The following is a 14,838-nucleotide window of genomic DNA, read 5'->3' on the forward strand; positions in this document are numbered from 1 at the left end:
AGATTCAGTCTGGATGTGCATCCACAGTCTGTGGATGCACATCAACCGCATTTGAAAAGCATCCAGGTGCAGTTGAACCCCATAAACCCTTTTTCACTTTAAAACAGATTTTAAAGTGTTTTTTTCCATAAAACCCGAAAAAAACACTTTACGAGGATCTTATCTGACTCACTATGGCTTATGATGATGAGACATCCCTACGCATGGTGTGTTTAGTGTGAGTGGAACCACTTTTGGTTCAAATGGTCTATTGAACTTGCAGCAGCTGGAAATAAATACCCAATAGATGATATTTTTATAATCCTTTTGATGAATCATTAAGCACATTTCGTAATTGTATTGATTTTCGTTGGAATCTAGAATAGACATATATGATATGGCTTATTTGAATGTTTTGAATTATCAACTAGCAATTAATATTTATCATTGGCATTTGGCACTAATCAACGATGCAGTAACATACTATCAAATGTTATAGTTTTGTATATTTCTTTAATTGTTTTCTATATATAAAAACTTTTAATATATATATACACACACATGTACCAAATGCATCCAAACCCTCTAAAAATAATTTTCACAAAATCAATGCACCGGGTTCCTGTACCTGCATCAATCCAAACCAATAACTTAGGTGAAAAAATACAGAGTTATACTACTGCCATGAGTGTGTGGAATGATAAAGTGTGAGTGTGAGGCATTGGCGTGAAGAAACTTAATGCACTGGAGTTTTTTAAACACTACAATTCATTTTCTTTCGTAAGTGGCTGGTGAAAATAATTGTAGCATCTTCACTGTGGAAACCTCTATTAAGTGGAAAATCATCTTAACAGCGAAGTAGAGCCGGTATTATTGTTCTCAGTGACTAAGACAAACAAAGGTGATACGGTACTTTGTTTCAGATTCGAGAAACAGGTATTTACACTATAAAAAAAAAGTCAATATACTTTACATGCTTTCTAAACAAGGTTTAAACGTTAATTTCTATTGTAACCTGAAGTCCACTCAAGGCACTTCAATTCTAAGTTATATATTATCTAGTATCTACTGTTATTGAAAAATAGTCATGCATAGAATTTCAGGAAGCTTAGTACAATATCTAGTAAAACTTGTTTCATATTGATTGATTTGGGAATGTTACGATAGTAGATATAACCTGAACAAATGATATCTCCTTCAATGTATCTGGTCCCTGTTCTAGCATTGCATGTAGGGGCTCAAGCACATTTAGCATTCCTTCAATATTATGCTCGCCAAAATACAAACGACTAGCCTCTTCCAGTGCTTCATGCCACATTTCATGCCATAATATCGCTACCCTAATCAGTTCTTTTGAAACTAACTCAGCCTGTAGCATACATAGTAAAATATATAAGCTCATGTACCTTTGTACCAAGATCTTTGACAAGTTAAAAACTAAAGTAAAGCAAGATTGGTAAGAAACTCATGAGCCATTGAAATGAAAGGGTAAAAAGAAATCCTGAAATATTAAAAAATTTAGCTTATTCTCTGCTCAAAATTAAGAACTAAAGAATCTTCAACCTGGTCAACCAAAACACCACTATGTTGTCGCACTTTATCAACAACTTCTTGAGCAGCCTCTCTACGCAATGTACTTATAGATTTGCAAGCAACCAATAATGGATACATAAGAGCCTGCAAGAATAAAACTGCAAATAAGTGATCACAAAATCCAACCTACCATCCCAAGGAAATTTGGTAATCTACTAGAGATTTGACATCTGTATCCTTTAATTAGTAAAGAGTAAAACAATGACGAAAAACAAAGCACTCATCCTCATCGCATGCCTGGCCAGCCATGAAATAAAACCAAATCCCGTTACATCAATAGGAAATACTAATGGATTGCTTGCATGTAACATCATTCTATTGAAATTAATAGAACAGTTTATATTTAGATATATATCAATCACATCAGCACATGACAAAGTAAAAACACACAGCCATAAAATTGTAATCTAATACAACTTTTGCTTTTACACATTCATGTTTGTCAAGACCAGGAAGAAAAACAAACAAACGTGAGCTATGGGACTATAAAATGGCACTTCCATATGTTTATTAAGGAAATATGATTGCCCTCCTTTACCTCACAAGCACAGAATGTTAAAAAGTAGTGAATTTTACAGTAACAAGATTCATAATGAAGTCTAAATAAGAAAAAAAATGACTTTTCTTAAAATCCATAAATAACACATTCCTAGTTGTACTTACGTGCAGTGCCTATTGCTGTGTTTCGATTATACGGTTAACCTCATGTATTAATCGTTCATCAACTTTGGTTGGTTATATGTGGTAGTTGATAATTGAGTTTCCCTCAGCAACAGTTGGGTCCATTAAATAGATATTTTATTGTAAAGGAAAGCACTATTCTCTAATTGAATCAACTCCTCACCTTCTCTGGTTTACTTTTGTAATAACTTAATGTATGAAAAATACATTCTTTTATCCCTCTACTTTTGTATGCATTTTTTAATTTGGTCACTATTTCAAGTACTCATTTTATCTGATGGGAGAGTAAACAAAGTAAAATATTACAAGAGGCACTTAACAAAAATATAACGCTGCAAATGTGAAGTTGGAGCGCTCTCTAAGAACATGTTTGTTGCAGTGTAAATCAAAGTTGGAGCCTTAATCAAAAACATAAAAGACAGTTCCCCAACAAGAAACCATACAAGTGAAGAGTGGTAAAAAATAGCAAGACATTTACCCTTATGAAACAAAACGCAAACCGATCTAGACTCAAAATCTGAAATCTATGAAAATAACCTCCAATAAATAGTTCTTGGTCACAAAAGAGGTTGAAGGATGCAAACCTAAAATTATTAGGCCAAAGAAATTGAAGGAAACTCTATACAGAACACTGAGCTTGGAGGATTCAAAATTTCTCATGTGGCCAAGATTACGGGTGAAGCAATAGGGTGTTTGAATCTAAACTGCCACTTATCTTGGTTCTAAGCATTAACATTGCACCAAAACTAAATGCCAACTCCCCCATCAAGTCCTAATCTATTGAAATTGATAAGTTCCCTAAATTCACAAACAATGGGCCGAAGCATCCAAATTAAGATTGCAACACCTATCAAACCATTTGGATAGTGAATAAGAAGATAGAACCTTTTTACAAATCTCTTTTCCAACAACCACAATATATTTAGCTGTTGACTAGCATACAGAAGTCGACTTAACCTTCAAAACAACTTCAAAAATATTATAGAAATTATTTGAGGTGACATTCAAATTACATGATATGACTATGAAAACAAAGCAAAGGAGTATAAAACAAAACAAGGAAAGCATGAGAAATTTAGGGCTTAAAACTAAAGAGTTAAAGAACTCTTGGTGAAATTAGAAAGGTAACCAACAGATGGCATAAAGAAAAGATGAGCGTTTTAACGCCTTATTTCCTTGCTATTGAAGAAAATGAAAGTAGCACCAGCATCTTCCTATATTGAAGCATAAACTCAGGTAACGTATGTATTGAGTAAAGAAAATGTGTTGTTATGTAGAAAAAGTAAAACGGAAGATGATAGCAATCGTAAGAGTGAATAACACAATAAAATAATTGTGAAAAGGCATGTTCCAAATGATGAAAGAATTAAAAGAGGAAAAAAGGGGTATACTAAGAAGAGCAAAGAACTCCTCAGTACAAGGGCCAAAGTGGAGAATACTATGGCTAATCAATGACACCATTCAAATGTAAATTAAAGAACGCCAAAAAATCAATTACAACTTAGTTTGAATATTACAATGCAAGTAACTCAAGTTATCCTACCAATTAAAGTAGTGGATTTGCTAGAAAGTATTCTTCAACTACAGAAGGCATTGTATTAAGAAATAATGAGACAATCTATACACAACAAATCTAGAATTTGGTGTAATGAATGCCCAATAACGAAACATCCATTGTCAAGAAACCAAGTGATTCATTCAATGCTACTAACAAAATTAACACGAATAAGAGAATAATGGTAAGGAGTCTCGGCAATATAATTGTTGATGGCGATTATGGTGTGTACATACAACTGAAAGATACTTGGAGAAGTTTGGGCAAGACCTGTTAGGATTACAAGTCTGGTTGGCACTTGGATATGCCATTTATGTGTTGTATTGGTGACAAGTTTGTCATTGATGTCAATATATATATTTGCGTTCATGACAAGCAGGGATTTTGTACATTGCAGAGGTTTATTGAGTCACTGGAGTTGGGATATTAAGGTTAAGCTATGCGAGCTGATAATGTTCAGGAATGTGTTCAGATGCTACATCTATGTTCCCGTATGTGTTGGATGAGTTATAGTTCATTTGGTGAAGGCCAATAGCAAACCAATGTGCAGAAAACATGTTGCAGGTATTTTGGATGCATCTTATTAGCGAGATGCAATTAAGGTGAGCTAGCTTGAATCGTGGTTGAAGACATGTTCGTGATGCTAGCTCTGAGTTAGCATATCTTGGAGATCATGATGGGAAGATCGTTGAAGTGTCAATATGTTCACTAGCAATTGGATTTATGTTGGGAATTATTTTGGAAGTTGTAAATTGCATTGTAGCATGTGGGAACCTTAAAAAATAACCTAATAAGGTCCTATGTAACTAATTGTACATTAAGAAAGCTCAAAAGGCTAACCTACTTAATCTTTTGGATATGGTATTTAGGAAGATGTTTTGGTTGGATAAAATATACTAACCTTATGTATGTTAGGTATGCAATCAGTTGATGTTAACTTTAAGGCAAATCATCAGAGCAAAGCAGAGATCGAGTTGGTCGATGGTGTTGAACTTCAAAAGAATTGTATTGGCAATTAAGTTGTAGTATCAGTCATCTTACTTGTTGGATTTGTTATCCTAAAGATTCATTCTTCACAATTGCTGAAGCAATTTAGACAGCGAGTTCAGTTGTCTTCATATCAACCTCTAATAGGGTTGGAAACTTCTAACAAGGGTTCAACATCCCCTAAGAGGGATTTGTCCTCTAACAATGACTGTTGTATTTAATGTATTGCATTTGGCTCCTAGCAGAGTCACATCCTTTCACAAAGAACTTTTATATAAGTACATCATTTTGTGGGTGCCATCCCCACCGAGGTTTTCCCTAGGATCAAGGTTTTCCCTAGTCAACAAATAATTGTGTTATTGTGCATATAAGTACATCATTTTGTGGGTGCCATCCCCACCGAGGTTTTCCCTAGGATCAAGGTTTTCCCTAGTCAACAAATAATTGTGTTATTGTGCATGTTTTATCAACAGCTAGGCCCCAATGTAATGACCCCAACAGGTTATAACTTCTTTAAACACCAAAAATCTTTATACTTCAGTTGTTTGACATTTCGTAAAACACTTTGCAAGCAAGCTCTGATACCACTGTAATAACCCTCCTCAAATCTGCTCTCAAAGATGCTGATTGAAGGCTCAAAGAATTTTGTCAAACAATTCACATGCAAGAGACATATGACTGATATAGTATTTCAGCTTGCTTTAAATGACTTTTTTCCAATTTGCATCAATGAGAATCTAGTGATAGAAGATTACAATGAACTACACAATGACCTAACATGAGTGTGCTCTTAATTTTGACAATATTCAGTGCATATATTATGATCTAAGCATGAGAAAAGAACACCTACAGCCAACTGGCATTTTTGCAAACAGTTGGTATGCAAACTATCTAGCTGATAAATAATGAGATTGAATTGCTTAAATGACACCAGCAACTATTATCTTTTTGATTGCAATCAAATTTCTAATACAATGCTCATGAAATATGGCCAAGACTTTGGCATTTACATGGATTACCAAAATGACAATGCTGGTCTAATGCACACTTACAGCTGAAACTTATAATACCCTAAAAAAAACAATACTAACAAGGGAACCTGGTTGTAGATGGTTGTAATAATTTTCCTCCAATGCTGCCCCTTCTGCTTTACTTTTTCGAACTTCTTTTTCGGCCTGCTTTTTCGGTTCCGCTTTTTCCGCTTGCTTTTTCGATTCTGCTTTTTCCGCCTACTTTTTCAGTTTCGCTTTTTCTGCTTGCTTTTTCGATTTCGCTTTTTCCGCCTGCTTTTTCGGTTCCGCTTTTTCAGACTGCTTTTTCGTTTCTGCTTTTTCGGATTGCTACCCTGTTGAATCTCAAGACCATATCTTTCGATGGCATCAAGATTTTCAGCTTGAAGGGATTTCGTCATTCAAACTATTGAGACATAACCTCCAGAAAATTCTCCAATTTCTTTGATATTTCCAACCATGCTAAAATAGAAGCTCTTCCATTTCTTTTATAGTGTTCTCACAAGAGTTCCATCTTTCGTTTTCTCAATGTGGGATAAAAGATAACTCTCTTTATGTAACTTATGTCTCCAATGTGTTATAAAATAAAGGGGACTCTTTTAATTTAAATATTTCCCACAACTATAGTCTATGCATTAATAAAATTAAATATTTAAATTTAACTTTAAAAAATAGCTTTATCAATGCATAAGAAATCTTATCAATGATAAACAAATCTTCTTGTCGATTTTAAACAATTACCATCAACATACCGCTGCCACCGGATGTCCGACCATATCCAAGATGACTTACTATAAATAGTAAGTATGCCCAAAGTTACCTCAAAACCCCTCAGAAAGACCTGCAACTGAAACTATCTAGGCCAAATGGCCTCTAAGCCCCTTCAATGTCCTGGTTAGCCTACGGGACCGCGGGGAAATAGGCTAACGACAACATCATGCTATGAATGCTAGAAAGGGGACATTACACCCAACTTTTTAAATAATGGGTGGGATCAGGGAGCAATGAAGGTACTCAGGATTTTTAATAGACCAAAAGGCAATTATTGGAAACAAATTATTTTTCTTAAATTTTATGATCAAGTTTCTAGGATGAGTATGACACAAGGCAGGAGCAGTTTTCAATGCAGAATTTATTTACCAATTTTGGGGACACGGCTAGGAGTTCACTATGTGAAAGTAGAAAAATTTAAAATAATCATATGAAAATGTGGATCAAAAGGTGTTGGCTTCCCACGCCATTTACTATACTTCCATGTGGTTATTTTCCAATTACTAAATTAACATATTGGACAAAATTATGAGAGATTTTATCTAGTCTGATAGGAAAGGTTCTAATAAGATACATTCCATTCTCTGGAACTAGTTTTGTTTACACAAGAGATGGGCAAGACTTGGGATCCATGATCTTAAATCCCATAGAGATGCCCTTGCTACTAAATGGAACTTCAAGGTTGTAGAAGGCAATGAGCCATGGACAACTTTAATCTAAAATAACATCACGAGGTCAAACATTGAAAAAGGTAACAGATGGAAGAATGTGAGTTTATGTGTCAAGTTGATGGGTGAGTTTGATCTAGAAGTATTTGGTTCTCCCATCTTATCTTCCATATGGAAGGCACGGACACAGGTTACGAGCTTATCGTGTTGTAGAGGTATTATTGGGGGGCCGCATTCTTATGTTGTTGTAGAAAGATCTCTTTGGTGCGGTGTTCAGCTTAATAATAAGCCCCTTGCACTGACTGAAAATTGCTATGCTAAATTATGGGTTTTTCTGGGCATATCCTATATTAAGGACATTCTCCTTAACAACTACACGGCTTCATGGAAGGAACCCTAGAGTAAGTTTAGGCTCCTCCATCACATAAAAAAGCTTTTTCTCTGATTCAGAAAGCCGTAGGGAATGTTTTCTCATGCAAGATCATGCAGACAAATTCCTTTCTCAATCAACTTAAGTGGTGGGCTGGATCTTTTTTCCTGGATATGTCTAAACAAATTTATAATATGATATGAGAGGATCCACTACTTTGCTATGGATTAATCAGTCTTAGGGCATCACCTAGCCAAATTACAAATGGCCTTCAATAATTAACCTCACTAAACACTGACCTGTTAAACCTAAGTAAATTTATTTTTGTTGCCTTTTTATTTCGTAAAAACAATTGTTGCAAATGATGTTTTGTCCTCTATCGGTATCAATCATATGTCATATTTAATATGTAATGAGCCTAAATCTATAGAACATATCTTTTTTGAATGTCAATATGCTAGAATGGTCTGGTCCATTTTCTTGGGTCCACCTATTTGTTGGTATTCCTGTCCTAGTCTTTCCTGGATTGAAATTCAGGTTAGTTATGTTGAGTATTTAAACAAATTCGAGTCCATTTTGTCTACTAAAGTTTTGTGGTTTGTGTGGAAGCAAAGGAACGCAGAAATCTTTCAGAACAATAGGAAAAGCCTTACTGAGTTTAGTTTTAAACTCACCAAACTCACTATCATTTTGCAAGTGTCAATTACCCTTGAGATCGTGAAAGAAAGTTTGTGATCCTTGCCCACAAAGGTGCTTTCCTTATTTATAAGAATGATATTAGGTTTATGCACTATTTCAACACCTACAAAGATATGCTAGACAGAAAGAAATAAGAAGCATTGAATCAATTCACGAAACACAAAGGTATTTCAAATGAGTAAGTTGAAGAAGCAAATAAGAGATCCAGGGAAATAGATGCCCCAGGTTAGGAAGTTGTTTCTAATATTGTTCTAGATATATATCTAGCCCCCTTGGGAAGGTATGATTATGATGAGGTTGCTTCCAATAACAATGTAGTAGGGTCATAGGGTTCACGATGACCCAAGTCCTCTTATCTTGATTTCAATCTTCAAGTTGTAACTAGTAATAAACTCTCATTGTAAAATTTTCAGTAACTTATAGGTGATTAATATGCATAGGATATACTGATAGTTTAAAATGGTATAGGATGATAGTGAAGTCACTTATATGTTGATAAAGCTTACTTGATGTACTCTTTTTTTAATTATCATTGACATAAAAATAAAATAAAAATATAGGTACATTTAAAATATTCATATGGAACGTCTATAAAGCATGCATTTATACATTATAGAATCTTAAAATTAACGATTGGCAGAATCCTAATGCCAAATTTGTATTATTTTGAGAATCAAACTCAAAGCCTCTCAAGAATTGGCATTCAAAGTCCCTTAGGCACCCTCTTATGTAAATGTAAGACGTCTCCACAACGGGGTTGTGAAAAACCCAAAGATGCGTCCCTTGGTAACATAAGAAACCATAACACATTATCCAATTAGAATTGACTAATAGCAGCCAAAGAAAATCACAGTTGAGAAAAAGAAAGTACAATCTCATGAAGAAACAAAGTTAAAATTATATAAATCGACTTGAGAAACCAAGCAACTAGTGAGTAATCGCCTTCCTCATATTCATTAGACAACTCAAAAGAATAGACAAGGAAGCAAAATCAAAGTCCAATGGAACCAAACAACCAAGAAATTTTGTAATTATAGTTATGTAGAAGATGAAGTGAATTCTCCCCATAGCCCATTTTACTAGCAAATAGAGAACTGTGTGGTATTTCTTTGGTATTCTAATTTTATTGAAGCAATGTTGGATGTAGTACAAGGTTCACAAAATGTAGCACTTTCAATTCGAATAAAGACACTCGACTGTCAAGTCTGAACAAGAGTTTACTCACTCAATCCACTTTAAATGATTACATAGTAAACAAAATTATAAAGATATAGTGCATAGAATAGAAATAACTTGCAACATTTCCAAAAAAATATGCCTTTGTTATAAATTTTAAATATGCGAAAAGCACAAAATGACATCAGAGTGGTCTGCAACTGTAAAGAATAAGTATATTTAGATAAATAGAACAGTCTTGGTTAGGGCTTCCAACCATTGGTCACAAACAATCGATAACTAACAACTGATCATGAAAACCTCATATATAAAACATAAGAATTATTTGTATTTAGCCGACTACAACAATGGAATTTATTCTTTGTTGACTACATCAGCATTCCCAAAAAGAAAATCATTTTCCAAACAACACAAACAAATAAGGAGATCTAAACAACAAAACTCGAGTATTTTCTGAGAAAGGGAATATGAAATGAAGTCCCTAGATGTATCAAGAAAATAGGTGTGGAGTCAAAGAGTTGTTGTTGGCGTTGCTAAAGATGTTGGTTAGCCACAAACTCATGCTCTTGAGTTGCCTTCACCTTGTAAGGAACCTCCATCAAATGGCTCCTTGTCTTCTCTAGCTCCTGCTCCTCATGGAATTTACTATTCATTTTCTCCAACTCTTTCTCCTTTTCTAGTAACTCGTCTTCCCTCTCTGCTAGAAGTCGATCTCATTCCCCGTTGTTTCTTCATCTCGGCTAGTTGCCTATTTCGCTCAATGATGGTGTCCTCAAGGGTTTCCGCAAGTACATGTTTTTGAGCTAAATGCTCTTGTAAGTACATGATATGATCGAACAACTCTACACAAAAAGTCTTGACCTAGTAAAGGACTTAGTCTCTTGACCATGTGGCCTCCTCAATCAAAGCCATATGTATGTGTAAATAGAGGATGTTGTCTTCGTAGCTCCTCTACGTGCAAATATATAATGCCTAGTGTTATATTTAATGTATTTGGTTATTAGACAATGTATTAACTATCTATATTAGGTTGGATGTCACTCTTGGTTAATTATATGTGTCAATCGGTTGACACGTGTTCCCTTTTACAACCATTGAATCCTTTATTCATATGTCTCGTATGCAATGCCATTATTTTGTATTATTTCATGTACGTAGTTTATCAGGCATAGCAATAAACATTTACTCAACCATGTCTCCCAACTGTGCATCTACATGGGTGCTAGGCAACCAACAACTCATTTATCTCCATCTACATTGGATGCTACCAATGGGTCATGCCCAAAATCAAGGTGGCGAGCAACATCCACAAGAACATCTATAAACTTAATCATAGATTGGAGTTTTCCAAAGTAATGCTCCACTGTATAAATAGGCTCATATGGATTTGTCAACCAATCTCTATAACAATCCTTTCTGCTTCAGCTTTACTGAATGACAAGTCTTCTCCGATGGGTGTAGTTTGTAACTATCGGGCCTCTAGATGTGTTGTGGGATTGTAGTAAGTATTGAATCCATGACAACTTGAGCAAATGATTGAACGCTCTCCATGGCAACCTCAAGTAGAGGCTGAACCAATTGTGAATGCTTTGGAGGGCTTGGCTGAATGTCAATGGCTACATCAACCTCTATGAGTGGTGGCTTGACAGAGTGTCAATTGCTAAATTGTGTGCCATTGGATGCACTAATCCTTCATCAGACTCTTGAGCATCAGGATGGTAGTGAAAGACACATACCAAAACACAACATATCATTAGCTGGCTCAATATAGTGAGTTGGCAAAGGCGCACTTATATGGGTCTGTGGTTATTTTCTCCAACTGCAATTATAAGTTTTGTTGTGGTTGTTGAAGTAGTTTTGCATTCATCCACAACCATAGAGCTGTGGATCACAAAGAACCAGCCCCACTTGTGCCATTCACTGTTCATGCTGAGAAAAGATACCCAGTGTTTTATGCAGGTGCAATCTTCATTGGCAGCGGCCCTTGTACGATGTTGGTGAACAAGATTGGGAATTGGATGAAGGCCCTTAAGCATCTCTTTCCCATCACCAAATAATTCCAATTTGATTGCTCCACTAAATCTGTTATCACATACCTCGAGAGTCCCCAGTACTGAAAAAGATCACTGCTGGAAGCCAGTGATATTCTTATTCGTAGTTTTGATTGATGATGGCAATGTGTCAACGAAAGAGTTGCATCCTCCATTTTGAAGAAAAACGACAAGGATCTCCAATTATTTGTGCTAATTATTAACGGTTGCTATCAGAAAATAAAAATATATTGCGAAGGATTGAAGTTTGGTTTGCGATGTTTTTGGCAAAGGCAATTGAATGTCATTTTTGCTGTCTGTGATGTGCTCAAAATGAATGCATAGCACATACAACTGTGCAAACATCATAGAAGCTAAACTAAGCTAGTATTCATTTGTTTCGCTGATGTTGATGTTACAGAAATCAAGGATATAAAGCACTCTTTTATTCTTCTCAACTCATAGACCAAAAAAAACATGTTATTGCAAGACAAAAAGAAATTGTTGCAAGTATTGTAACATTACTTTGCTTTTCTGCTGGTAAGCCTAAAGTGAAAGAATTGAGTCATTTACATCAGTTGACAAATGTGATTGTAAAGAAATTTGCATGAATATATGCATGATTGGTGGTACCCAACACTCCTTGTGAGAAGTTCACACCTAGGGAAGAAGACTTATTAGAGGCAGGTGGTAGAAGAGGAAGAAGGGCAATCAGCGTCCTCTCGTCAGTCACCAATGACAGGTCCTTCATCAGCTTTGATGGCATTTTAATTTCTAGTATGCAGCATGATATGATTTTTTTTTTCCAGAGTTCCTGGCTATGTGAATAAGTGGAATTACACATTCTGTGTGTGTGTGTGTGTGTGGGGGGGGGGGGGGGGGTAATAATAAATGTTCCAGTCCCCTTTTGTGCCAAAATGACTATAGTCAAGAACAATTTCCAGTGGCAGTTGTCTATGGTGTTTGGGATTGAGTGTCAGTGACCAATGACAGTGACTAAAATTAAGAACATTGTGTTCTTATGTATGTTGATTTCTTTATAACTTCCCTAATGTACAAGCATAGTAGTGAACAAAAGCACTAGGGTAAGTTAGTTCACGGATCTTGAAAGGGTTTGTGGGACGATCTAAAAACCACATGACGTACAGAATTCATTAATCAGTTCATTAATGTGACCATGGAGTTCTAGAGGGCCTTAGAATATAAGGGAATATGATTTATCCTTCTGTCTATTAATTGATCTTCAGTTTTCGATGGTTAAAAGAGGTTGGTCAATTGACAATTGTGTTCCTCTTGATAACTATCTGGACCTTTTTTAAAACTTTATCCTCAAGGAAAGCAATAAAATCTAGCCAAATCAACTCTGATGCGAGGCTTACAATCATTAGCAACTTTTATAATAACTTAACGTGGGATAAAAGATATACTTTTACCCCTCTACTGGTGTGCATTATTAATTCTATTGAGTATTTCAAATCTTAATTTTTATCAGATAGGAGTGTAACAACCAATCAACTAAAACATGATTAAAACTAATAAAAAAAATTCACCCCAACTCAAGTTTCTGGTTAAACACTCAGACTATAAGCAAAAACAAACCATACTGTAAAGCATGAACAATGGGTTCATGAGCCAACCTGTGGATGCCCTCTCCCAATTCGCACCAAAAGTGACTGAATTAGTTTTCTCACTGCAGGTATGTTTGAATGGATTCTTGCAATTATTTGAGGCAACACTACCAACCAGGTATCAATATTCACATAGTTAAATCCATCATCTAATGCTTCCTGCACTTCAGTGGTAGCTCCATGGTTGAACCATAAAGTAAGTAGCCGAAGAATATCCTGTTGGTGGACCAGAATTAATGAGACAATATTGACATAAATAAAAACGAAAATTGCTAATAGACCTTATAAAATATATCTACAAATATAATTGTATCCATAAATAAAAACAATCAAGAAATGAATATAAAACTGATATTGGCAGTGCATAACCGTATCTAGACATAGTACTTTCCATTAGGTTAAACCTGAATCTCAATCTTCTGTATGACATTCAAACAAATGATATAAACCATAGAAGATGCAAGTGGATATAAAGTCCAAGCAGAAAGCTATGTTTCATCCAACTGTAAGGACCTAACAAACACGGAACAGCTTTTGAGAAACAATGAACTTAAAGAAACACAAGCCAACTAAATGCCTAACATACATCCAGGTCAAAATCCATGCACTCTGAGACAGTTGCACAACAGGTTCCTCACTTCACCTGGCAAGGAACTACCCAATTTTATGAAATGTTTCCATCATTTGCATGAAATAAACAGACATTTAATCTTTAGTTCTAGAGGTTCCAATGCAGTTAACACTAATCATTAATGTGCCCCCAACTATACCCAGAATCATTCTCCATATCAATTTCTTTTCCAAAGCATTTCCCTACATTTCAGTTTTTCAAGTTTTTCTCATTCTTTTTATTTTACCTAAACCAAATGCTTATATTTGCCATAGTTACACCGCCTTGGGGTATGGGGGGATGATGGAACGGTGGGACAAGTTTCCGAGACAAGGGGACAGAGGGGCCTTAATTTGGGGATGGTGGGGGGACAGCGGGAGGACGGCGGCGGGGGACAGGAGAGGGGGTACGTATATGTGTGTCTATATATATACATATATACATACATATATCCATATATATATATATATATATATATATATAGAGAGAGAGAGAGAGAGAGAGAGAAAATACTTGAACATTGCTTGAATTGTAACATCGAACATTAAATAACAAACATAAATAGTTGAATCTGCAAATAGTCAACACCGGGATGTCCCCAATCCTCAGTGGAGGTGGCGGAAACTTGTGGCACCACTGGGGATGGGGGGACGGAGTCCCCAAGTCCCCGGTGCATTGAAGTCTCCGGGACATGGGGCAAAAAGGGGGGGGGACGTGTCCCCATGTTACTATGATATTTGCACAGATCTTAGAAATTATGACTGAATGAAAAATGATATGCTATAGCTAAACACAAGCTCTACAGTTATTGTATTTTGTTTAATACCTGCAAACTATCATCTCCCCCTTTTGTATTTGCAGCATATGCTATTGAACGAAAATACCCCGTTACAGCGGCAACGACATATTGACTGGCCACAGCAGGAATGCCTCGAAGTGTAAAATGAGACATCACAGCAGTATTAAACAATGCCCATTTATGCCATGCCTTTGACCAATTTTTGGCACATTCTGTGGCATTCTTGAACGCAACAAGAATATCTGAAACAACCATGAATAAACAAGATGTCAGCAACATGAA

General features: G+C 35.7%; 1 protein-coding gene across 3 annotated transcripts in view; it reads right to left on the bottom strand.

Moving 5' to 3' along the window:
* Window positions 1-14,838, bottom strand: part of LOC149575709 (serine/threonine-protein kinase TOR-like) — a 214,384-nt gene that overhangs the window by 69,881 nt on the left and 129,665 nt on the right. For all 3 annotated transcript variants that reach the window (XM_089815481.1, XM_089815482.1, XM_089815480.1), the window contains exons 41-44: window positions 14,584-14,798; window positions 13,157-13,363; window positions 1,543-1,656; window positions 1,157-1,348 (exon numbers count right to left, since the gene is read on the bottom strand). In XM_089815481.1, coding sequence (XP_089671607.1) covers window positions 1,157-1,348; window positions 1,543-1,656; window positions 13,157-13,363; window positions 14,584-14,798 — 728 coding nt within the window. The remainder of the gene's footprint in view (window positions 1-1,156; window positions 1,349-1,542; window positions 1,657-13,156; window positions 13,364-14,583; window positions 14,799-14,838) is intronic.

Source organism: Cupressus sempervirens, chromosome 2, assembly GCF_028749045.1.
Source record: "Cupressus sempervirens isolate cs-2001-9-10 chromosome 2, ASM2874904v1, whole genome shotgun sequence".
NCBI classification, from domain to species: Eukaryota; Viridiplantae; Streptophyta; class Pinopsida; order Cupressales; family Cupressaceae; genus Cupressus; species Cupressus sempervirens.